This window comes from Panthera pardus, unplaced genomic scaffold (genome assembly GCF_024362965.1).
Source record: "Panthera pardus isolate Hobbes unplaced genomic scaffold, ASM2436296v1 HiC_scaffold_2, whole genome shotgun sequence".
In the NCBI taxonomy this organism is placed as follows: Eukaryota; Metazoa; Chordata; class Mammalia; order Carnivora; family Felidae; genus Panthera; species Panthera pardus.
Genome location: NW_026526765.1, coordinates 99,416,135 through 99,441,649, shown reverse-complemented (window position 1 = coordinate 99,441,649; position 25,515 = coordinate 99,416,135). Strand labels below are relative to the sequence as shown.

The window sequence follows — 25,515 nt, the reverse complement described above, 5'->3', positions numbered from 1 at the left end:
ACTGGTAAGACCTCACCCCACCCCAGCCCACCCCTCCCCTCCGCCCCAGAGCGCCCAGTGCTAATGGACAAGCCACTGGTGCAGCCCATCCCCGAGCGCCTCGTCCCTCTCCCGCCCACGCGCTTCCCGCCTACCAGGGACGAGGACGCCAGGGACCCGAGTCTCGGGCAGCGTCGCTGCCAGCGGCGCTGGGGCTGCGGTGAGGCTGGAGCGCTGGGTTGGGGGGGGGGAGGTGGGAATAGCTGGCGTCGCGCCCCCTCCTCCTTGGCGCCCCTCACCAGAGCGGCCCTTGTGCCGCGGGACGGAAACTGCGGGCTCCCCGCCTCGGAAAGGGCGCGTGCCGGAGCCGCGTTCTCACCGCTCGGGGAGAGTCCGGGGAAACCCTGGTGCGGACACGCCGCGCGGGTTCCCGAAGTTGCGGCGTCCGCGAGTGCCGAGGCGGAGTCACCCGCAATAGCCCCCGACTCCCATCTCCGCCCGCCGGGTGCCCGCGCCCTTCCTCCCGGCACCCGCTAGGCGCGCAGCCAGGCCGGGGCTCAGCCCGGGATCCCGCTGCGGCACCCCGTGGTCGGCGTCCCTGCCCCCACCCCCCCGAGAGCAACGCGGCGCCCAAGTTTTCCCTAGCGGGAAAGTCAAAGTCTCGAGGAGGAGAGGGTCCGGCCGTCCTGGCCACTCCGTGGCTGGGATCGGAGCCCTGCACCCCGGCCCCGGCCGTTCCTCGCTGGCCTGCGTGGCCAAGTCGACTTACGAAAGGGAGCAGGGGAGCCCCGAACGCGGGGTCCCCGCGGCTGCAGAGGCCGTCCGGGAGGGGGCCGCGAGCTGCGCTCCGGGCTCCCAGCCCCTCTGCGGCGGCGGCGGCGGCGGCGGCGGCTCGCTCCCGCCTCCTCCCCTTTCGCCAACTCGGCGGCGCGCCCTGCTAGGGAGTTGCTTTCCCTCGGCCGGGGGTGGGAGAGCGCCGAGCGGCCCCCGTGACGTGGAGGAGAAAGGAGGAGCGCCGTCGCCGCGCTCCCGCAGCGGGAGCTCCCCGCCCCTGCACTCCGGGGTCCCCGCTCCAAGCTTGGGACAAAGTTGCGAGGCGCGCGCGGCGCGCTCCGCTCCGGCCGAGCCGCGCGGCTCTGCGCCGCTGCCCTGAGCGTCATCCAGGTTCGGGTGCCTCCCCGCGTTAAACAGACAAGAAATCCGAGGTCCGGGGAGCCAAGAGACTTGCCCAAAGTCGCTCAGAGGGCGGTGACAAAGCAAACTTACATCTGCGACTCCTTGCTTTCCCCCAAGGCTGTGCTCTGTGAAGCTCGGGCCCTGCAGAATTTGCCTTGCTCTCATTGGTGAGACTGGGACAGTGTCCCACGCAGCCGGGAGAAATATCTAGGAACAGCGTGGGAAGGTGGAGCTTTATGGCCAATAAATAGGGTACAAAGTTGTTTTCCGTCAGTGCCTACATGCCAAATAGACACTCGAAGGCTTCCTTTTTACCCGAGAAAGCGGGGCGGGGTGGGGGTGGGGGGTCGGTGAGGGCGTCAGGCCTTGAGGGCGTGGGATCCGGTACCAGTCCTGATCCCGGAATAATTGAATGAAAGCAAGCTCAGACCTACTTAACCAACTAAGAAATATCTACAGCTTGAAATATACTAATTTTTGGAAGTGGATGTGATGCAGGCAGGCCAGTCTGAGGACACGGGAGGGGGGTCCCAAAGGACGAGCCAAAAGGATCCTTGGCTTCGGGCAGGATAGAAATCACATGTGGAAAGTTTATGGAATAGCGGGAGTGACCGAGAATAGCAGAGGGAGTGTCTAGGAGACTCCAAAGGGGGAATGAGTCTAGTGGTTGCTTTGGGTTAGGGATTTATATTGGAAAGGTGTCCAGGGTATGTGTTCCTTGAGGATTCCAGGAGAGGGGCCAAAGGCACAATGACAGGTGAATATTAGGCGTTATTTTAGAAGGTCCGCGGTGTTGATGCCAGCCTCAGCCCAGATTTGATCGAAGCTAATGTCCTGGAATGAATTTTGGATCTGGCTCTTCTTAGATGTTATCAGGTGTCTGAGAACTTAGGACAGAACTCAGAGAATAACTTTCTTATTTCCCCCTTGGAGTGGGAACATAGCTCCTCTGGTTTATGCAAACGCAAAAAATAGAACATGAGTAAATGGGGCCTAGCAGAAGAACAGCAGAGATGGAGCCTTTCTAAAAATGGAGTCCCTTCCGTTTCCCTATCTCAGATGCTTTATCTGTGCTGGCAGTTGTCTACTTCCAGAAGTCTCCTGCAGCACTCCTGTTCCTTTTAGGGCCAGAGGCTCCTAGGGCCTGACTTTTAGAACAGGAGGCCCACGAGGCAAGTCAGTCACAGCTGGTTTGCTGCTTCCTTCAGTGTCAGTCCGTGTTGACTAAGGGCTTGCCGTATGCCTGGTTGGTGGGTGGAGAGCCAGATAAGACCAGACTCTGACACCCAGTGAATCCCAACTAGGGAGCACTGCATAAGACTCCGTATCCTTTACTCCCAGGATCTAGAGTCTGTCCACAGTAGGAGAGACTCTGAGACTACTCTGCCTCTTAAAAACTTCTCTGTGCCAGGGGAGCAAATACTTCAAGATCCGTTTTGCAGACACTTTCAAGTAAATGGCCAGCTTTACACTCATCTCCTTTTCCCCAGTGGGACCTCCTTTTTCTGCAAGAGCCACTAAAGATCAGGTAATTCACTCTGCTTGTCTCCCCCGTCTGCACACGAAGAAGATGATGATAAAAACAAGTAAGGCTTCTATCATCCATCTTGGGCGCTATTCTAAGATATCTATACAGACTCCTTTAATCATCACAAAGTTACGAAAGAGGTGCCATTTCTATTCTGATTTTATAGATGACAAGAGGGAAGCAGGTGAAGTGAAATAAGTTGCCAATAAATGGAAGAGCCAGAACTCAGACCCTGATGGGCTACCCCAAGTATCCATGCTGTTAATAGCTGAGGAGACTGAGGCCTCTGAGACTGGGATTTGAATGGCCCACCGGCCCACACCAGCCCCCACTCGCACCACCAAAGCTTCTGGTTATCTCAAGCAAGGGGCGTTACGAAAGCCACACTCACAGAATTCCTCCCAAAGAGACCAGTTTTCTTATTCTGAATATATCCAATCAAAAGTGGTTATCCAGGGGCATCTGGGTGGCTAGGTCGGTAAAGAGTCCAACTTCTGCTCAGGTCATGATCTTGCAGTTTGTGAGTTAGAGCCCCACATCAGGCTCTGTGCTGACCTCTCAGAACCTGGATCCTGCTTCAGATTCTGTGTCTCCCCCTCTTTCTGCCCCTCCCATGCTCATGCTCTCTGTCTCTCAATAATAAATAAATGTTAAAAAAATTTTTTTAAAAAGTGGGTATCCATTCACTCACTTGCTCCCCTGTCTCCAACTCCCAGATCAACCTACTAGTCATAAAGCAAACTGTTTCTATGATGGGACCTTAAAAAACACCTTTAGCATAAAGTTTGGGCACGTTGTTTTCGATTGTTCTATATTCAGACCATGCCCATTCTCTCCCTGCCCTCTCTATTCACTGCCATCAATTAGTCCCTTTCCTTAAAACAGTGCCCCAAGTCTTCCAAAAGCTGATTGTCCAAGGCTGGATGGTGGCCACGGAAGGTCTCTGCTACGCTGTGCAGCACGCTCAGTATTCCTGTTAGTTTCCCAGAGCTGCCGTAACAAATTACCACGAACTAGGTGACTTAAAACGGTAGAAATGTATTCTTTCACAGTCTGGACCCAGAAGCCTGAAATTAAGGGGTTGGCAGGGCCATGCTCCCTCTGAAAGCTCTAGGGAAGAATACTCCTCTGTCTCTTCCTCGCTTGCGGTGGTCAAGGGCACTCCTTGGCGCTCCTCGGCTTGCAGAAACATCACTTCAGACTTTGTTTCCTTTACTACGTTAGCCTTCTTTTGTGTGTGTGTGTCTTCTCTGTGTCCAAATTTCTGTCTTCTTTAGGGTTATCAGACACTGGATTTAGGACCACCCTAATCCAGTATGACCTCATCTTAACTTGATTACATCTGCAAAGACCCTATTTCCAAATAAGGTCAGGTCCACAGGTTCTGGGTGGACATGAATTTTGGGAGGACACTATTCCACCAAGTACCAGCCCTAAAAGTCACTGTTAATGAAAATGTTTGCTTGAGCTAAGGATGCAAAGAGTTATAAATCACAGGGCCTCTCCTCCAAGTAAGACATTGTACTTACAGACATAGTCCCTGTACCCAGAACATCAATAACCAACAGGACAGGAGATGCCAAGCTCCAAATGATGGGCCAAATGACAGCCATGCTCAGGAAGTCAGCCAAGGGGACACAGTCACTGAGGACACCACTAAAGCACATCACTCCGAGCAGAGGGCAATCTAAGCACACCCTTGTAGGAAAGCAAAGATAAGTAAGGATAGCTTATCAAAAGCACAGCTGTGAGTGGGGAAGGCGTGCCTGGCAGAATTTTACTTCTGAAGTTTTACTGCAGAAATGAGAGGCTAAAAGGACACCTACCATATGGAGTATAAAAACATGGTAGATTATTTGGCCACAATAATGGTATGTTGCAATGCCATTGCAATTAGCATGCTTTAAAGTGCTCTTTCCTTTCATTAATTTCATTCGGTCTTTTTTTTTTTTTTAATGTTCTATTTATTTTTGAGAGAGCACAAGTGGGAGAGGGGCAGAGAGAGAGAGGGATGAAGGATCTGTAGGGAGCTCTGAGCTGCCAGCACAGAGCTGGATGCTGGGCTTGAACTCACGAAACACAAGATCATGACTTGGGCCGAAGTTGGATGCCCAACTGACTGAGCCACCCAGACGCCCCTCATTTGGTCTTTATAACAATCAGAGTGTCATCAGAGAAAAGGACATTATATCTTACATCTAAGGATCCTGGGGCTCCAAGGGGGCAAGTAATTTCCTCAGGTCAAACAGCAAATCAGTTGTAGAATTGGTATGAAACACACTGGCCTCAATAGTCCTTGTTCAGGAATTTCCTTACCAAATGATGTTTTCCCCTGGGTGAGCCTTCCAGTACTGGCTGTGTTGTCCTTGGCCCAAGGAAAGCATCTGAAGAACAGGGTAATCCTGTAAGAAATGAAAAGCCTTCCTAAAGCCATGTGAATTCCAAATTGGAATTGTGATAAACCTCCCCCAGACATCTGAATTGGTTTCACTAAACCTTCTGAGTATTTTTGGCTGTATTAAAGAATCTCCTTTGGCCTTCTAGAAACATAATAGGATACAGTGGCCTTCTGAGAAGCTCAGCTGATTACCTCATGAAAATAGAGGTTGGAGAAGTTGAGATGTTGGATACAAAAGGCAACAAATTACATCACAAAATGGTAAGCTGACAAAAACTGATAATCACAATTTCGTGTTGGATCTCACCAGTGTGGAGTCGTGCGCAGATGACCAGATCTTGGCATGTTTGAAAGATTTTCCACTAAGTATCTGTAACTGTGGCAAGCAGCTGGAAGTAAGCAGAAAGTCTAACCTTGGGCTGAGTATCTGATGATTGATGTGTATTTTCCTGGATTTTCCTTTACTTAGTAATCCGGGAACTTGCTGTATCCTCTGCTGGCTGTGTTTAATGGTATGTTTAAGGATGAAATGCTTTTGAATCTAGTGTGATTCACTGAGTTCTTACCTGTGCAAAGTGCTACACTGGTTGCTACAAGAGAATACAAAAATATAAGAGACAGTCCCTGACCTTGAAGAAAAGCCCATATCATTTAGGAGAGATGAGACGTAGAAATTAAAAATGGTATAAGTGGGGCTGCAATGATATTCTCAGCAGCTTCTCATCAATCAGTTGTCTGTTCAGATGCAACTTCTCTTGCCACCCTTTTTACAACAATGGCTTCCTGTACCTCCATATCACCTTCTAGCCCTTTATCTTGCTCTCTGGCCTTTATGACATTTGTCACTATCTGAAATTAACTTCTTTGCTTGTTTACTCTGCTCCTAGACAGAGGACATGGAATTGTCTCGTTTTTTGGTGTATTCCTAGCAGCTAAAAACAATGCTGGGCACATATTTGGTGCTCATTAAAATTTTCCAAACAAATGAATGCAGTACATATTAATCAACTGAAAATGGGCCAAGATAAGTTAAATTAATGTAGTGTTTCCCACATTTGACTGATAAAACTTATATGGGCACTATCAAAAAATTTTTTGTGAAGGTTTTGATTCAGTAAACCTGGAATGGGGCCCAGGAATCTGTATTTTTAAGAAGCATCCCAAATGATTCTTTTAATGGGACAAGTTTGAGAAACAGAGGATTAATGCAGTGATTGATGCATTGATGGTGGTTGGAAAAAAAAAAACAAAACTGAAGTTACAAGATCAGTTTCCAAAGATCAGTGGCTGCTCACTGGAATCACCTGGGAGAGATTTAAAAAACCCTGTGTGTGCCTGGGTGGCTCATTTGGTTAAGCAGCCTGCTCTTGATTTCAGCTCAGGTCAGGTACTCCTGGTTAGTGAGTCAGCTGCGCTGACAGCACAGAGCCTGCTTGGGATTCTGTCTCCCCCTCTTTGCCCCTCCCCCCCACATGGGTACGCGTGCTTGCTCTCTCTCTCTCTCTCTCTCTCAATAAATAAATAAACTTACAAAAAAAAATTCCGACAGCACAGACACTACTCCAGATCAATGAAACTAGAATCTCTTGGGATGAGGCCTAGATTTGGTCTGGGTTTTAACATTCATCAGGTGTTCCTAATAAATATCCAAGACTGACAATCCCCTGAGATCTGCAGAAATATTTTATAAGTACTCCATGTATATTGCTAGGTTGTGGTCCAGTGGCTTCCAGCTTCTTGTCTCCCACAGCTAGAATCCTTGATCTCCTAGTTTGGAAGAAACACATGCAGACACTTACACAATAACCCAATTTGGGGAGAACTATAGTCACTTTTTGCTATTGTAAAACATGTTATTGGGGCGCCTGGGTGGCTCAGTTGGTTAAGTGTCTGACTTCGGCTCAGATCATGAGCTCGTGGTTGGTGGGTTCGAGCTGTGTGCTGACAGCTCAGAGCCTGGAGCCTGCTTCCAATTCTGTGTCTCCCTCTCTCACTGCCCCTTCCTCGCTTGCATTCTGTCTGTCTCTCTCTCTTAAAAATAAACAAACATTAAAAAAATTTAACAAAAAAGGTTATTTAAAGCAACAACTGAATAAAATCTCATGTACTTCATGGCCAGAGAAAAAAACACATACAATATTTTGAAGGTGAAAAAGCCAACGCCCCTTGAGCATAGCCTAGATGGTTAGAATGAGTCATAGAGAGTAAAAATGCTACGCTTATAATAAAATGGGAGAAAACAGGGGCACCTGGATAGCTTAGTCAGTTAAGTGTCCGACTTTGGCTCAGGTCATGATCTTACAGTGTGTGGGTTCAAGCCCCGTGTTGGGCTCTGTGCTGACAGCTCGGAGCCTGGAGCCTGCTTCGGATTCTGTGTCTCCCTCTCTCCCTCTGCCCCTCCCACACTCACAATCTGTCTGTTTCTCTCTCTCTCTCTCTCTCTCTCTCAATAAATAAAAAAAAAAAAAAAAAAAAAAAAAAAAAGGGAGGAAACAGGAGAATCCTGAGTTTCTCTTGGAGGCCTACAGAAAGGTGAGAGGTGGCCCAGGAAAGAGAGAAAGGGGAAGATGTGGAAAGAGTCTATAATAGTGGTTCTCAATCTGGCTGCATATTAAAATCACCTAAGGTGCTTAAGAAATTACCAATCCCAGACTCATTCTCAAAGATTTTCTGTATTAAGTATAGGGATGTAGTGTGTGTGTGTGTGAGAGAGAGAGAGAGAGAGAGAGGGAGAGAGAGATGCAGCAAGGTTGTTAATCACAGGTTCAGAGAGGGGAGCCCGGGCAACTTACCCCTCATAACAACAACAGCTATCATTTATTTTTTTATTTTTTTTAATGTTTTTTATTTTTATTTTTGAGAGAGTCAGCACAGACCCTGACTCTGGGCTTGAACCCACAAACGTGAGATCATGACCTGAACTGAAGTCCGTTGCTCAACTGACTGAGCCACCCAGGCGCCCTGACAGCTATCATTTATTGAGCAACCCCTCTGTGCTAGCCACAGTGGCTGATGCCTGCTTTATGCAGCTTACCTCATTGAATCCTCACATACATCTGAGGAGGAAGGTACGTTGGTAGCTCCATTTACAGACATGGAAACCCAGAGAGGGTCACAAGGTTCCCTAATTAGAGAGTGGCAGAGCTAGGATGTCGGCCCAGAGCCTGCTCTTATATCCACTGTCTTGTCCTGCTTCAACCAAGGCAGGGTCTGATGAGGACGTCCTTAAGGAGAAACTCCCTGTGGCAGAGGCCATGTCCAGTCATTAAGTTTTGTGCTGTACTGTGCTGGAACTCCTTCCCCTTTATCAACAAGCCTTCCGGGAAGCCCCTGCTCCACAACAGCTGGGGTGGGTGGTGCTTTGGGGAAAGGACCAGGTGGGGTGAGATCAGCATGAGGCAGAGGGATATGGGAGGTGGTGAGAGCATTAGTGGCTGAGAGCAGTGTCCAAGGACCAAGCTGACCAGTAGGCTGATGGAGTTTCACAGAAAAACAGCTACAGTAGAGAATGTAGAGAAACAGCAGCAGAGGGACCAAAAATGGGGCAGTGGCGGACTTTGCCCTGTGTGTTGACTGAGCGGCTCAAGTCTGTCCCCTTGGCTTCTATAGGAAAGGGACCTCCACCATTTTAGAGAGGGGCTCTCTGGGCTTGCGTTACAACACATAAAATAATTTGTGACAGAGAGCCAGGTTCTTCCACATTTGACTGTCTACTTATTTATTTATCCTGGATACCTTTTTTTTTTTTTTTTTTGGTTAAGTATCAAAATTTTCTTAAACCTCTCCATATCTACCACTAGCATTTCTGTTTCGGGGACATTTTTTACACGAGGAAACCTAATTTTTGTTTTGTTCTGTTTAGTCATTTTGTAACAGTTAATGTGTAGGCATAATGAGCAGAGAACAAAAATGCTGTGCCGAGGTGAAGATGTTGGGTGATTGGCAAGTCTCACCCACCAGCTGGGTAACTTGTCTCACCACTTCCTGGCCTCCGGCTTTGAAGGACATGACCCAACTTCATATCTCAGCCAACCTGCCAGACGTCATGGAACTTTAAGGTGTCTTGTGAAAATCTAAAAACAGAAATGTTAACTGCTTTTACTTTTAGAAATACCACTATTTACATTACAGCTTCAAATGTTTGCATCTGCCGTTCCTACTTTAAAGTCCCTGGCAAAGTAGCCTAAATGAAAGAATGTGAAGTAACAAATATGTCCAAGGAATTTAAGGTTAACCATGCAGCCTGTACTCAGGGCTTAAACAGAGACCGAGGCAAGCTGATCTGACATGGCCTCAAATTCTGTGCCTCTTATTTAGGTCCATAAAAGAATTATGGATGTGAGAACATTATGATTAAGTTTAAGCAGAAGCTTACTGTATTTCTTGGCTTTAACAAGTTTAAGAATGATATAGCCCTGGTATCCTTCTGTGAAATAGGCTTCAACATAAATGTGCTGAGGAGAAATAGGAGAGGGTGTCCAAAGAAATACACATGGTGGGTATGTGCTGTTACCCCTCATGGAACTGGGAATCCAAAGGGACTTAAAAGTCCAGGTCCTCTGGGCACATGCATTCCTTTAAAAACAACAGGACAGTTTCCCATGAAAATTGAGTTTGGGCAATATTTCAGATGAATAAGCTTTACTCATTCTTTGTACCGGAACTCCCTAGATTGAGAAAGAGAGAGCCCAAGAACAGATACCAATGTGTTCATATTGCAACTCATCCAGTAAGACTGCTGCATTCCATTTGCCACTTATGTCTCCATCTGCCATGACTACCTGTCATTCACTGAAGTGGGCAAATACTGACTCCCTCAGAGTGTGTAGGAGGAAGGAGTCGATACGGTCGTCATCGCTCAAAATGATGTCAATACTCTTGTAATCATTTAGTATATATATAATCAGGCAAATACTTTTGGTTGAGAGAGAGGAAATATATGGTAGCTGACAGCATGAGTTCTGAAGCCAGATTATTAGGTTTGAATCCCAGCTTTACCACTTGGTAGCTGTGTGACTTTGGGCCAAGTTACTTCATTCTGTCCCTCAGTTTCCTTATTTGTAAAACAGGAATAATATCTCTGCCTCATAGGGTGTGGTGAGGATTAAATGAGTTATTACATTGAAAGTGGTTAACAATGACTGGTACATATTAAGTGTTCAATAAATATTGCTCTTAGCCCAACTCTTCCCCCTCACACATGTGTTTGGTGTTTTTGTTTGTTTGTTTGTTTTACTGACAGATTCTGGAATCCGTACAACTGACTACTCTCCTGCACATGGGCAAATCCTTTTTCCTCTCAACCAATCAAGTTAATCCTACTTCCCAGGCCAGCGACTAGTTTACAAACGGGCAGATGGCATAATTCTAGCCAATGAGACACAATGTCCCGGTGTGGTCGTGGTGCTCGGAAAAGATGTGCATTGGAAGAAAGTTATTTCTGTTCTTCGTCTAATGAGGCTGTTTCTACATGTACACCTCCTGTAACAGCCCAGCCATCTTGGCACTGTGAAGGGAGCTGGAAGAAAGATGGAAACAACAGTGACAATGTTGAGTTGAAGAATTAATGAAGTCTAAAGTTTCTACCTCTGGACTCGTTATAGGAAATAAATTTTCCTTATTGTTTAAGCCATTTTTGAGTAGAGTTTTCTATTGTTGTACCTGAAATCTTCTAACTGGTTGATATTTCTTGAGCATCTAGTATGTTTGAGATATTTTATGGAAATAAGGTATAAATCTCTAAGCCTGATCTCAACAAGTTTTCCAGCTATTTGCAGGGAGATGAACCATGAGGACGAATAACACCAGGCTGTAAATATTCGGTGCTTGGATCAGGGTGGTCTGAGAAAGCAATATGTGAGGTCATATATGAGGAGAGGGCTCAAAGAGTAAAGAACACATAGATGGGCAGAAAAGAGAGGGAATATTCTAGGTAGTATAAACAAATGTATGGGAGAGTTAGGGATTGCATTAACTTGCTCAGAGCGCCATTACAGAATACCACAAACTGGGTGGCTTAAACAACAGTTACTTCTCATAGTTCTGGAGTGTAGAGATCCAAGATCAAGGATTCAGCAGTGTTGATTTCATCCTGAGCCCTCTGTCCTTGGTTTGCAGATGGCTGCCTTCTTGCTGTGACTCACATAGTCTTTAAAAAAAATTTATTTTTAATGTTTGAGAGAGAAAGAGACAATGAGCAGGAGAGTGGCAGAGGGAGAGGGAGATACAGAATCCGAAGCAGGCTCCAGGATCTGTGCCGTCAGCACAGAGCCTGATGCGGGGCTCAAACCCATGCACAGCAAGACCATGACCTGAGCCAAAGTTGGGCGCCCAACTGACTGAGCCACCCAGGCGCCCCTCACATCATCTTTTATTTGTACATGTGCATCTCTGTTATCCCTCAATGTGTCCACATTTCTTCATATAAGTACAAGAGACTGTATGAAGACCTACCTTACTGGCCATATTTTAATTTAATCACCTCTTTAAAGGCCCTATTTCCACATAGGGGTTAGGACTTCAACATATGAATTTTGAGGAGACACAATCCAGCCTATAATAGGGACAAAGAAAGAATGACTTGCTTTTAAGAGTGAGTCAAGGACTGGAGATTATTGGCAGATGAAGCTCAAAGGTTATGTTAGGACCAGAGAATGGGGGGACTGGAATGTTGGGCCTAGATTTTACTCTTGCAGCAGCAGGGAAGGAAAAGAGATCTTTAAGAATAATTTGGCACACTGTGCATGTTTTATAAAGAACTGGGTGAGGGAAATGGGGTAGGATTGCTGTTGCACATAGTCTAGATATGCACTGATAAAATTACTGAACTCAGGGAAGTAAGGTGGAGGGAAATGAACGAAAGAGAAATTGAGAAAAGAACAAGATGTATGCTTGGACATTCCCAGCAATCAGACCCGTGGTCTGTGCCATAGTAATTCAACTCATAAAAAGAAGTATGATTTTATCATAATAGGATTGTGAGGTCTGGGACATTGTGGTTCCAGCTTCCTAACAGGACTACCTGTCTGAAAGGGAATAGGCTTCTTGGTTGAGTATGGAGTATCCTAGAGGTGGTCAAGAAGTTAATGTTATAGAAAGGATACAAATATCAGGTAGAAGACTGGATTGTTAGCTATTCTTGGAGGTCCCATACATGGCTTAAGGCCAGAAGCTTGAGGGTTTCATTTAGAACTCAAAATAGCCAAAACATGTAGCAAACACTCCACACTGTTGTTTTCTCACGGGGATGATCTGGGGTATCTATAGCTCTCTGAACTCCAGACCCTTTTGTTGTTTAGTTTGGACAAGACTCAGCATGCCTCAAGGGCACTGGGGATTATGTTAGTTACCAGTTGGTAGATACATTCTTAATGGGCTTAGAAAATTAAGTTTAAGAATTTGACCATTAAGATGAAAACTCAGAATTTTAAGTTCTTGTACTATCAACTTAGAATGTATGACTTTTGTAAATTGTAATCACTAAACAAAATACCTGCTTAAGTTATTCTTTAAAACCTATTTTTTTAAGTTTCAAAAGAAGAATGTGTTGGTTTTTTTTAAGTTGAATCTACACTGCAAAAGCATCCTTCCACCCTTCCCAGTCCAACTCTCTTAAGGGCAGACACTACAAATTGTTTTCTTTCTGGCATTCCAGAGCTTTTACTCGACATACCTGCACCCCACCCCCCATGCTCATTATCTACAAGTACACATTTCATGACTCATCAAGTATATGTCACACACATAATATAAATACATGCATATTTATTGGCTATAAAAATTATATACACACTCAAAGGCACATTTTTTATTCAACACAATCAGGACTTGCATTAACCACTACCTATCAACGTGAATTTTTTCATTTATATATATAATTTCTCGTTAGTACATATATTTGCAAATGAGTCATGTTTTAAACATTTCCTTAAATAACAAAAGCCAAATAGGCCACCTCATGTACATTATTCAAGATTTAGGGGCACCTGGGTGGCTCAGTTCATTAAGCGTCTCTTGGTTTCAGCTCCAGTCATGATCTTATGGTTTCATTAGTTTGAGCCCCACATTGAGTTTGGGATTCTCTCTCTCCTTCTCTGTCCCTCCCCCACTCACTCTGTCTCTCTCTCAAAATAAATGAATAAACTTAAAACAAAAAAAAGATTTACAAAAATAGGGAGGCCTGGGTAGCTCAGTCGGTTAAGCATCTGGCTCTTGATTTCAGCTCAGGTCATGATCTCACAGTTTGTGACATCGAGCCCTGTGTTGGGCTCAGCGCTGAGTGTGGAGCCTGCTTGGGATTTTCTCTCTCCACTGCCCCTCCCCCCTCCCCACCATTCCCCTGCTTGTATGATCTCTCTTAAAATAAATAAATAAATAAATAAATAAATAAATAAATAAATAAACATTAACAAAATTCTATAATGTTAAAAAAAAGAATTAGAAAAATATGGTAATCTGAAGAAATGATAATAGCGTAAGAAACTTGTTAGTTCTCAAATATTACGACATGTAGGGGTATTCTAACCTGAACATTTTCAATGGACTCTCACAAGAAGAAAAATGATCCAAGATGTCTTTACACTTTTATTAATATGCAAACCTTTCCAGGTGCTTCCTTTTCAGATATTTAAAATTTTTACTTGAACAAGAACACATGCATAGTACGCATTTCAAAAGGTGCCAAAGAGCACATGTGGTTCAGAGTCCCCCTTTCTTCTCAGTTCACTAGCCCCACGATTTTTCTTCCCACAGACAACTGTTAACCAGTTTCCCATGTATTCTAAAGATATTTAAGACTCTATACATTTAAAATAAGAAAATATCAAAAAAGCAAGATTGTATCTCCCAAAGTCTAACACTTATGAGAGTAATTTTTATCACAGTTTGGTTCCTCTACCCAGATGACCCAAGCCACGGAGTCAAAAAGCTTCTTTGGGTGCCTAGGTTAATGATAGATAGGCAAAGAATAAGATGGCAATCACAGGATTAAGATAGACCCTTGAGGGGTGCCTCGATGGCTTACTGGTTGAGTTGGACTCTTGATTTTGGCTCAGGTCATGATCCCAGGGTCAGGAGACTGAGCCCTGTGTTGGGCTCTGCACTGGTGTGGAGCCTGCCTAAGATTCTCTCTCATTCTGTCTCCTTTGTCCTTCCCTCATGCACACATGCATCCTCTCTCAAAAAGACAGACAGACCCTTGAGAACTCTTGCCAAGTTTCCTTTTTTAAATTTATTCAGGGGAGGGGGGGACAGAGAAAGAGAGAGAATCCCAAGTAGGCTCTGTACTGACATGGTGGCTCTATCTAAGGAATCCTGAGATCATGACCTGAGCAGAAATCAAGAGTCAGATGTTCAACCAATGTGCCATCCAGGTGCTCCCCAAGTTTCTCTTATAAAAATCTTTCTTACAAAAAAAAAAATAAAAATCTTCATGACAATGTAGCAAAAGGTTAAGTATATCCTATTTAAAATAATCAGCCACCAAATCAACATTTGATTCATTTTTTGTTCTAAGACTTACCATAGTTACAGTTTTATCTATGCTAAATTTTATGAAATTTAAAATAAACCTCTTTCATAATTTTATATTTTGGTCACAAGATAAGTTCCAAAGTAAATGGGGGAAGGTACCAGGACATTAAGTTCTTGTTTTAAGTAGATACCCTTTAGCCTGGCCTTTTCAGGACCATTTATCAATCTTTTTTTAATCCTTACTTCCCTTTAGTTAACTGTTATTTATACAAAGGTAGAAGTATTGACTGAAAGATGAGTTTTACATTTATGTTAATAAAAAGAAAGCCAGAAATTCAATGTGGTTTAATTCAAAAACGCCTTTATTACAATGGCAAAAAAGTATTTTATCTAACTACAATAGTTTGAGTTCTATTTTTTCTTACAATAGTAAACACACATCTTAAGTAGCAACTCATAAAGCGTGTATTAAAATAGGCCCTCCCGCCCATATAAGATAAGATATGAATGTGGCTTAATAATATGAACAAATACCTATTAAATTATTAAGAAAACAAGGTTTTAGAATGTTAGCTCTTCGCATTCCACATAGAACTTCCAATGTTGATCCATTATATGGCATGGGAGAAATTCTTGATCGCTGATTAATAGAACTTCTTTTATTTGTAGATAATGTGGGATGCTTTGCATTGACTCTCTGGAAGTTCCTATTTAAAGAAGAACCAACAAATTAAACCCTATTTTTAAAAAAATAATATTTAAATTTGCTTATTACAAATCTTAGACCCTAGTCAAGTCTACTGAGCACAAAATGAGATTTCTGACCAAGTCATAATTCACTCACTCCATTTTCCATACCCAAGATAAAGCTATAAATCAGCATTGACTTATCTTGGGAAAAAGAAGCCTGTCTGCAGTATAAAACAGCAAGGCAAGAAAAGGATGACTGCAGCTTCTGAAGGTGGTTATATAAACCCCTCTGTGCCATAATTTCCAGTAAATTGAGAATGAAACAGTAGTGAGGACTAAATGGGATAATGCATGTCAAATGATTGGCTACTGAGTAGCATATAGCAAATATTCAATAAATATAAGCTGCTATTATTATCGTTATTTCTTACTGAAAATAGTATTAGGCTGGAAGACAGATAATCAGTTTTCTAGGCCACACAAACTTGTGTTGTCTCATGCAAGTTTTATGGCTTCTCCGGCCCAGTACAACTCGGAAAATAGCCACAGTGTGAACATTTGGCTCTTCTCGTTCCTCCTCGTCCCCAAAAAAGACCGCACAGCTAACTAATGAACCATTCTACTCATGCAAGAAGTAGGAAGAAACCCATTTTCCTCAGGCGAGATCACCAAATATTAGATATTCTGCACAAATCTCCTTAAACTGAATTGCTAGCTTCATCACTAGGCAAAAGGACAGGCTCATGCACCTATTCATGTTATCTAGTGGCCTAAATTAGCACTTCAAAATGACAAGCTAATTAGTTAGGTTAAAAATAATTTTAACTTTTACTTTTCTTTCTCCTGTAACATTTTAAAAAATTCCCTTAATAGATCGTAAGTAAAAATAATCAGACTCATTATTTTAACTGATAGTTCACTCCTCAAACATCACTAACCTACGTACTCCTTTCATTCAACCCATGTTACCTCTCTGGTTCTCAGTTTCATCATCTGTAAAATAGGTCCAAGACTAGATGATATAGAAATTTCACTTCTTTGCTTACTCTAGTTATAAATGGGAATGAATATATATATATATATATATATATATATATATATAATTTTCCCTTTGATTGGAATTATACTTCTTGGTCAGAAGTGTATATATATACATACACATTCTCATTCTGAACAAGAAGTATAATTCCAGTCAAAGGGAAAATGATTAGGAATTATTTTAATAGATTGTAAAAGTATATCTGCTATAGTTACACTGGGGAAAAAATTCAATTACAGCTATTTAAATACAAAATTCAATGCCTTTTTAAAATAAAAGGATTCTAAAGGCTAAACATGGTGGTAGAGTATTAGGTGATTTGATATTTAAAACTAAATTAATAGTATGAGATAGATTTATATTGATAAGATCAAGAGCCATCTGTGAAAACTATACTGGAATCAAGAAACAGACTTGGACATTATATTTTGAAGTTTAAATTATTTAAGCCCTTTCTTTATGGGAAAATAAATTTTATACGTGGTTTCTTAAGCTGAACTGGGTTTGAGACAGTTGACTTTATATGTAAAGTGTTCATGTTTTTTTCTGTGTTGTACAGACATCAGGTCTGGAGTTTTACTAATAAGAAACTCATCAAAGGCCTAAGGTCTGTAAAACAATCTGGCAGAGGGCCTGGCACACGGCAGGTGCTCAACAGATAAATTAGTTTTCTTCTCTTTTCTCCCCTATCAGTGGATATATATCCTCCACTTTAAGAATTAGGTCAAAGTTAATCATGATACTAGGATGAAAAAAATTATGATTAAAGTAATGAAAAACAATCAAGAATCATCAACAGGAGCTGAAATAAACACCTTCTGCTCTGTTATCAGGCACCCATCTTCCTTAGGTGTTTAAGTTTGAAGAAGTTCTTAACCACATAAAACAGAAGCACCTGTGAATGTTTGTGCTCTCTGTTACACATACTTTTACAGAGCAATGAAGCACAGTAATAGCACTGGAATGAACAAAACACTTTCTTTAAAGTAATTTATTTACAACATATTATCAGTAGGTCAAGGACAGTTTTTAGCAAAATCAAAAAAGAGTCTTTTTTTTTCTGAAAAAGCATGTTCTATTTTCAAATGAAGAAATGATGAAAGAAAATGATATAATTAATATGCATTAAATGATGGCTTGGGAAAAGAAAGACTTCAGGAGATACTCTTTTTTTCTTAGATGAATACATTTGACATAATTTTCTTTGAGTGTTTTACTACTGTGCTGACAGGGGACATAGATACATATAAGTAAGACTGGCTTTCTGAGTAAATAATGAATTGTGATCTACATTAACAGATTTTTTTTAAGTACTGTAAAAAAGATTGATATGTCTGTACACAGTGATCACAAATTATGTAGAAGTTTGGGAATGTTCATTTTTTCCTTCCAATTTATTCTGAAATATCAGTGAAGATTTCCTCAATAACACAAGAAACTACAGCCAAGCAGGCAGAGGCTTAAGAGGAAGTTGTGAAATTTCAAGGGAAAATGCACCATAGATTCACTCCATTTTATAGCTTCTAAGGACTTTAGTGATATATATATATATATCAGGATTTCACCAACAGAATTTCATGTTTTTTTAGAAATAATTATTTTATTAATTGTCCATTGATAATTAAATTCATTGTTAATTTATATTCATATTTTTCCCACACTATTTTTTTTTCAATATATGAAATTTATTGTCAAATTGGTTTCCATACAACACCCAGTGCTCATCCCAAAAGGTGCCCTCCTCAATACCCATCACCCACCCTCCCCTCCCTCCCACCCCCCATCAACCCTCAGTTTGTTCTCAATTTTTAACAGTCTCTTATGCTTTGGCTCTCTCCCACTCTAACCTCTTTTTTTTTTTTTTTCTTCCCCTCCCCCATGGGTTTCTGTTAAGTTTCTCAGGATCCACATCAGAGTGAAACCATATGGTATCTGTCTTTCTCTGTATGGCTTATTTCACTTAGCATCACACTCTCCAGTTCCATCCACGTTGCTACAAAGGGCCATATTTCATTCTTTCTCATTGCCACGTAGTACTCCATTGTGTATATAAACCACAATTTCTTTATCCATTCATCAGTTGATGGACATTTAGGCTCTTTCCATAATTTGGCTATTGTTGAGAGTGCCGCTATAAACATTGGGGTACAAGTGCCCCTGTGCCTCAGTACTCCTGTATCCCTTGGGTAAATTCCTAGCAGTGCTATTGCTGGGTCATAGGGTAGGTCTATTTTTAGTTTTCTGAGGAACCTCCACACTGTTTTCCAGAGTGGCTGCACCAGTTTGCATTCCCACCAACAGTGCAAGAGGGTTCCCGTTTCTCCACATCCTCTCCAGCATCTATAGTCTCCTGATTTGTTCATTTTGGCCACTCTGACTGGCGTGAGGTGATATCTGAGTGTGGTTTTGATTTGTATTTCCCTGATAAGGAGCGACGTTGAGCATCTTTTCATGTGCCTGTTGGCCATCTGGATGTCTTCTTTAGAGAAGTGTCTATTCATGTTTTCTGCCCATTTCTTCACTGCGTTATTTGTTTTTCGGGTGTGGAGTTTGGTGAGCTCTTTATAGATTTTGGATACTAGCCCTTTGTCCGATACGTCATTTGCAAATATCTTTTCCCATTCCGTTGGTTGCCTTTTAGTTTTGTCGGTTGTTTCCTTTGCTGTGCAGAAGCTTTTTATCTTCATAAGGTCCCAGTAATTCATTTTTGCTTTTAATTCCCTTGCCTTTGGGGATGTGTCGAATAAGAGATTGCTACAGCTGAGGTCAGAGAGGTCTTTTCCTGCTTTCTCCTCTAGGGTTTTGATGGTTTCCTGTCTCACATTCAGGTCCTTTATCCATTTTGAGTTTGTTTTTGTGAATGGTGTGAGAAAGTGGTCTAGTTTCAACCTTCTGCATGTTGCTGTCCAGTTCTCCCAGCACCATTTGTTAAAGAGACTGTCTTTTTTCCATTGGATGTTCTTTCCTGCTTTGTCAAAGATGAGTTGGCCATACATTTGTGGGTCTAGTTCTGGGGTTTCCAGAATTTCATTTTTTAAGGATGGTGTTTGTATGATTAAAATCTTTAAAAAAAATTTTTTTTTTACATTTATTTATTTTTGAGAGACAGAGCCAGACAAAGTGAGAGTGGGGGAGGGGCAGAGAGAGAGAGGGAGACACAGGATCTGAAGCAGGCTCCAGGCTCTGAGCTGTCAGCACAGAGCCTGACACGGGGCTTGAACTCACGGAGGGCGAGATCATGACCTGAGCCGAAGTCGGACGCTCAACGGACTGAGCCACCCAGGTGCCCCTGATTAAAATCTTTAATTACAAATAGCATATACCTTCAAATCTGTTAATGTACCACATTCTAGCACTCTGGAGTCCACCAACACATTCACCTGAGTTACCAACATGACTAGTTTTTGTGCGGGACTAAGAATAAAGCTCTTCCATCATCTCTGATTCATTGGATAAAGTCTCAAAACAGCAAGATTAAAAACTTTTATCACTAATCTTCGTGACTCAGGATTTTTTTTTTTGAGAGAAAGAGAGAGGGATTGAGTATGCGTGTGCCCAAGTGGGAGTGGGAGAGGGACAGAGAGACTGGGAGAGAGAGAATCCCGACACTGGACTCGATCTTATGACCGAAATCATGACCTGAGCTGAAATCAAGAGTCAGATGCTTAATTAAATGAGCCACCCAGGAGCCCCCAGGAAATTCTTGATACCATGATTCCAAATGATATGAAGAAATAAATTAGTTATTGAGTTTGCTATTTGTCCCATGAAATGCTGACATCATCTGATTAAAGAGGTTTAGGAAATGTTACCAAAGCTAAACAGATTTATTATTTATCATGAAGAGGGGGAAGTAGAAGGATATAGCTCTCTTTTAAGTATCTGGTTGAAAAAATGTGAAGGGCCATTAGTCTTCTATCTCACAGTCAGATGTTGAAGATTCAGATAAAGGAGATAATATTACCTAACCGAAATCCTATTTACAATCTGTTGAATTCTTCACAACAAATTCCATTAAGCCTGTGAGATCTAGGCATGTCTACTTATTAGGACAGTCAATCACAAGTAAATTCAGTTTTAAATTAGCAGTCCTTTGGATCATATTCATGCATCCATTAATTCATTATTATTTGATGAACATTATTCAATGAACATTTACTGGCAAGCTATTGTGCTAGTCTTTGGGGAATATAATAAGGAGCAAAAGCCCAGAAAAGTCTCTCTGAACTCAAAGATCTCAGTCCATCAGGGGGTTAAGATTAGGTAGCCAGCAATTATTTATAATATAGAGTGCTGGGGCACCTGGGTGGCTCAGTCAGTTGGGCGTCCGACTTTGGCTCAGGTCACGATCTCACGGTTTGTGAGTTCGAGCCCCGCGTCAGGCTCTGTGCTGACAGCTCAGGGCCTGGAGCCTGCTTTGGATTCTGTGTCTCCCTCTCTCTCTGCCCCTCCCCTGCTCATGCTCTGTCTCTCTGTCTCTCTCTCCATAATGAATAAACGTTAAAAAAAATTTATAATATAGAGTGTTATGCATAAGATTTGACCATCTATTTGCACAACAGTATGTAAGAATCTATATAGTTCTTATAGAGAACAAACTGATGGTTACCAGAGGGCAGATGGGTGGAGGGATGTGTTAAAAGGTGGCGGGGATTAAGGAGGGTACTTGTGATGAGCACCAGGTGTTGTATGGAAGTATTGAATCACTATGTTGTACACTTGAAACTAATACTACACTGTGTGTCGACTACTTGGAATTTAAGTAAAAACTTTAAAAAAAGTAAATGAAACTGGAGAGTTTCTCTTTTTTTTTACCTTGTCCAAATTTCATTTTTTCCAACACCTATTTGCTTGGTTCCTATACTAGGTCATCTAAACAAGGCGCGTCTGCAAGTCAAAGGGAGTGCTACTAATAAATTTGCTGGATTAAGGAATGCCCTGGTCCAGCTGGGATGCATAATCACCCTAGGTTTGGGAAATGTAATAGGTCTTCCTAATTTCTTTACTCCCAGAAAGCACTATTCTGAAGAGTGTGACCGTTAAAAAGTGTAAGAGAACAGATTATGTTCATGATATGAAGCAGGCTGATGAAATCTGTGAGGTCTTGTTTTTCCTTCAAACTTTGTGTATCCTAGAATGTCAGATCCACAATTTCCATGACATTTTGATATGCAAAAGAGGGAAAAAGATTTTCTCTTGAATGGTGGGCTTGTAATAAGGTTATAGAGTTTACATTTTTCTAATCTGCCAGGTTGTTGGATTTCTGTCAGGTACTACAAAACCAGGTACAGAAGAGTCCTAAATTAAAGAGTTTCAAATAAAGTTCCAACAGCAGCCTACAGAATGCCAGCAGAGACCTGCAGCATCCTAGGCCCAGATGAAGGCAGCAAGAAGTTGGCTGGCATATCGGCACTCCATAGTTCTCAAATTAGTGTTAACACTGTATGAAATACCTAAAGGAAAGAAAATTCAGTATTTCTGTAAACAGTGTTTACGATTTAGAAATTTGTTTATATTGCAGGCAACAGAAGCAGCAGTTCAGAACCCATTTTTTATTTCATGCTCACTTAGCAGGGGAACCATGAGCCCTCTGAGGAAGGAGAGAAATGGCTAGGGTTGGAAATGCCTGCCTAGAGCTAGGAAACCTGAGGAGCAGATAACTTCTGTGAAATAGGAAATAGGGAAGATCCTGTATTTCTGCTCTGATTCTTGAGGTTAGAAACCAGGAGGATAAAGGGTTTGCTTGACTTTCCTGTGTGTGTGTGTGTGTGTGTGTGTGAGAGAGAGAGAGAGAGAGAGAGAGAGAGAGAGAGAGACTGAGAGACAGAGACGCAATGTGAGCAAGCATGAGAATGGGTATGCTTTGGGATAGAGGTGAAGGGCTGACTATCAAGATTTTTCAAATTATTATCTGCATAAGAAATCAGACACTGCTAGTCATTCAAAGTCTATAGTCAGGCTACATAAGAATCACTTAAAAAAATTCAGGTTCCTGGACCCCACTCCAAGATTTGATTAGGTAGATCTGCAGTCAGAATTAGAAACCAAAGACCATGAATTATGACAATAACTTCTTTCAGTTTAAACCCTTTAACTTCTCCACAATTTCTGTTTTACCAGATCTATTCTCCCAGAATGATGAAAAGCACTCTTGAGGCTATCTTCACAAAAATGGGGAAAATGCATCCTATTCTAAAGCCAGTTTTTGAGACAAAGAAGGACCCTAGGAGGTTACAGTGGATTAGGTATAAAGTTAGGAAAGGAAAGTCCTTGGAATTATTAAGGTTTGTCGTAGGAAGCATGGCCCTGGGGAGACTCTGGTTAGGGGCTTAATGATAGTAATCCCTGTTTGGTTGTTGATTCTGGTTATCACAGAATTATCATCTTCTGTATTGTACTTCCATTTCTGCTTATACTGTCCCCAACTGGTCTGAGGCAGGGACACTGGGGGAAAAAGCAAAGGGTAACAGAGACTTAGTTATATTCGTTTTATAGAAATGTGTGCAGCCTCTTCCCAGATCATTTCAAAATCTGCTGCTTAACGATGAAGACGACATTCTCTTCAGCTTTCTTGGGTTAAAGTTGATTCCACCAGATAAAGCACATTAGTTTACACTAACAAGCAAAGATTTATTTTAGTACTTGATTTTAGAAAACTAACCAAATCATGCCTGCAGGAAGGAAAAAAGTGCCATTTTTCCTTTTATATGACAGTTAAAAATCTACCCAAAGTAAGTATAATATAGATTTAGAGAATGGAATTGTGAGAAAAGGTGTCATTTAAAAAATTCTCCTAGAATCACCTATGCTTAAAAATGGAGTGCTATAAACAAACCAACAGAAAATAAGTGTTGGTGAGGATGTGGGGAAATTGGAACCCTTGTATGTTGCTTGTGGACATGTAAATGACTCAGTTGCTGTGGAAAACGGTTTGGCTGTTCCTCAAAAACTTCAACATATAATTACCATATGATGCAGCAATTCCACTCCTAGGTATACATCCAAAAGAACTAAAACCAGGTTAAAATATATGTATAGACATGCTCACAGCAGCACTACTTCCAAAAAAGGGAAACTGAATGCCCTTCAGGGCAAGATCCTTAAAAGCATTATGCTAAATGAAAGATGTCAGACACAAAAGGTTATATATTATATGATTCCATTTATATGATACATTCAGAACAGGCAAATTCATACAGACAGAAAGTAGACCGAGGGGAGCAATTGTTGAATGGGTGTGGAGTTTCTTTTTGGGTAATGAAAGTTGTTTTGGAACTACACAGAGGTGGTGGTTGCTCACCACTGTGAGTGTACTAAATGCCACTGAATTGTTCACTGTAGAATGGTTATTTGAATGTTACATGAATGAAAATACAAAACAAGGAGTGCTTTCTCAGTAGCTTTGGGCACTTTCCTCACAACTAAGAAATGGGTGTTGGTCTGCACGTACCTGGAAGACAAGGTTGATGTTGCTGAGGCGCCATGTTTGGCTCTGAGGGTACGGGTATTTCCTCAGAAACATACTTTACAAGCTCTTTCCCCAGATATGTTACCTGCACACAAGTAAGCACAGAATTCAAAAGTTCTACATTTCAAAAGAAGCAAATACACGTCTCTCTTGCAAACTGTAACTTTGGTAAAGTACTGACTGTTGTCTATCACAGACTGGCAAACCATAGTCCATAGACAAATCTGGCCTTCCCCCTTTGTTTGTAAGTAAAGTTTTATTAGAACACAAAGATACCCATTCATTTACTTACTATCAATGGATGCTTTTATGCTACACCATCATTGAATATTGGTGACAAAGACCATATGCCCATGAAGCCTGAAATCTTTATTATTTGGCCCTTCAGAGAAGAAATTTGTTACCCCTGCTTTTTATCATTAAACCTCTTTCCATTCACTTAGTAAACAACCATTAAACCAGCATGGGCTACTTTATAGTGTTAAAGAAGTAGCGTTGTACTAATAAAATTAAACCACAAAAGTAATAGTACTTTTCAAGAAATAAGACATTTAACTGTTCAGATTAATATCATTTCAGGGCTATGCATCCAATTTTTTTTGCTTTTTCTGGCTTGTTTGTGAACTTAGCTATTGTTTATCAGCCTTGAAGGTCAGATCTTAGAGATCCCTGCACACAAATGGGCTGGGCTGAGGCACACTGGCAAACATTTGCCACAGGGTCCTTGGGTTCTCCACTCTTTGTTCCAGGGTGGCCTAATAATATGCCTCAGAAGCTAGGCTCACTGTGGCTAAACCATCCAGTCTCAACTCGAACATCCCTTCCTCCAGGATGCTTTCTTAGAACTTCTAGAAACTTAGCCAATAACCTTCCTCTAGACCCCCATAATTTCTGTGCTTATTTTTCTGTCAAGGAACTTATCTCATTTAAATGAAATTATGTGTTAAGAGGTCTGCTTCCATTAACATAAACTCCTTGAAGACAAGGTCTGTGTCATATTCATTTTTATACTCTTAGCACTTCGCATACTGCCTGACAATTCTGGGGGGAAAACCTCTGCAGTCTGAGCTCTTAAGCAAGATTCTTACATTCTCTGAGCCTCTGTGCATTTGCAAAACGAGTACCTCCAAGCTTATCAGGCTGTTGTGAGGATTAGAATACATGAAAAGCATTTGGCATACTGTCTAGCATGTCCTGAGTGCTCAATAAAAGCTGTTATTTAACAGAATGGGGCAGACATAAGGAATCTGGAAGGTTTAGGTACCCTCTGGGCTCAATCCCATGACCAAACAAACTTGGTAATGGAAATGGAACAGATCTGTCTGACCCACTGTGCTAACCCATCCCCACCTGTCACAGGAGAGATGAGGCCTCTGAATGCCATCTGTCAGCTCTCCCAACAACTAACAATTAGAAACAACAGATTTTGTTCACTTGTGCCCTGATAATATCCAAAATACCTTACAGGCCTGTCAATATGCAGGCTCAGTATATTCTCACCTGCACTTCAGATTTAAAGCAGATTTTTATCAGTTAGTACTGGGTAATATAAAGTGGTAAAATTGTACCTTAGTAGCCTTAGAAGTCATGAGTCTGCATAGGTCTTAAACTTAGCACTAGGGGTAATTCAGACATAGAACACAGCTTTAAGAAAATCCACGGAGTTAAAGATCTAGTTTCTTCAAAATGGGGGTAATTTATTGAATGAGGATAATAATATATAGACCTAAACTGAACAGGCACTAGTCACTCCTGGAAACTGTCCA

At 41.9% G+C, this 25,515-nt stretch overlaps 3 protein-coding genes across 9 annotated transcripts in view; 1 reads left to right on the top strand and 2 right to left on the bottom strand.

Annotated features, from left to right (window-relative positions):
• Window positions 1-1,373, bottom strand: part of GCNT4 (glucosaminyl (N-acetyl) transferase 4) — a 128,573-nt gene extending 127,200 nt beyond the window's left edge. For 2 of the 4 annotated variants that reach the window (XR_008423829.1, XM_019463003.2), the window contains exon 1: window positions 749-856. The gene's annotated coding sequence lies outside the window, so the exon portion shown is untranslated. Of the gene's footprint in view, window positions 1-358; window positions 513-748; window positions 857-1,245 lie in introns of those variants that run through there. The other 2 variants (XM_019463004.2, XM_019463006.2) reach the window with 2 other exon arrangements.
• On the top strand, window positions 64-10,713 carry LOC109274858 (translation initiation factor IF-2-like). Its single transcript, XM_053907676.1, has 4 exons — window positions 64-414; window positions 458-1,322; window positions 5,228-5,342; window positions 10,324-10,713. The coding sequence occupies exons 1-2, from the start codon at window positions 64-66 to the stop codon at window positions 1,130-1,132; spliced, it is 1,026 nt and encodes a 341-aa protein (XP_053763651.1). The 3' UTR covers window positions 1,133-1,322; window positions 5,228-5,342; window positions 10,324-10,713.
• Window positions 10,714-14,891: 4,178 nt separating this feature from the next.
• ANKRD31 (ankyrin repeat domain 31) overlaps window positions 14,892-25,515 on the bottom strand; it is a 127,883-nt gene continuing 117,259 nt past the window's right edge. For 3 of the 4 annotated variants that reach the window (XM_019463000.2, XM_019463001.2, XM_019463002.2), the window contains 2 exons: window positions 23,732-23,834; window positions 14,892-15,259 (listed from right to left, as the gene is read on the bottom strand). In XM_019463000.2, the coding sequence (XP_019318545.2) occupies window positions 15,114-15,259; window positions 23,732-23,834 (249 nt within the window). In that variant the 3' untranslated portion in view covers window positions 14,892-15,113. Of the gene's footprint in view, window positions 15,260-22,439; window positions 22,726-23,731; window positions 23,835-25,515 lie in introns of those variants that run through there. The other variant, XM_053907269.1, reaches the window with a different exon arrangement.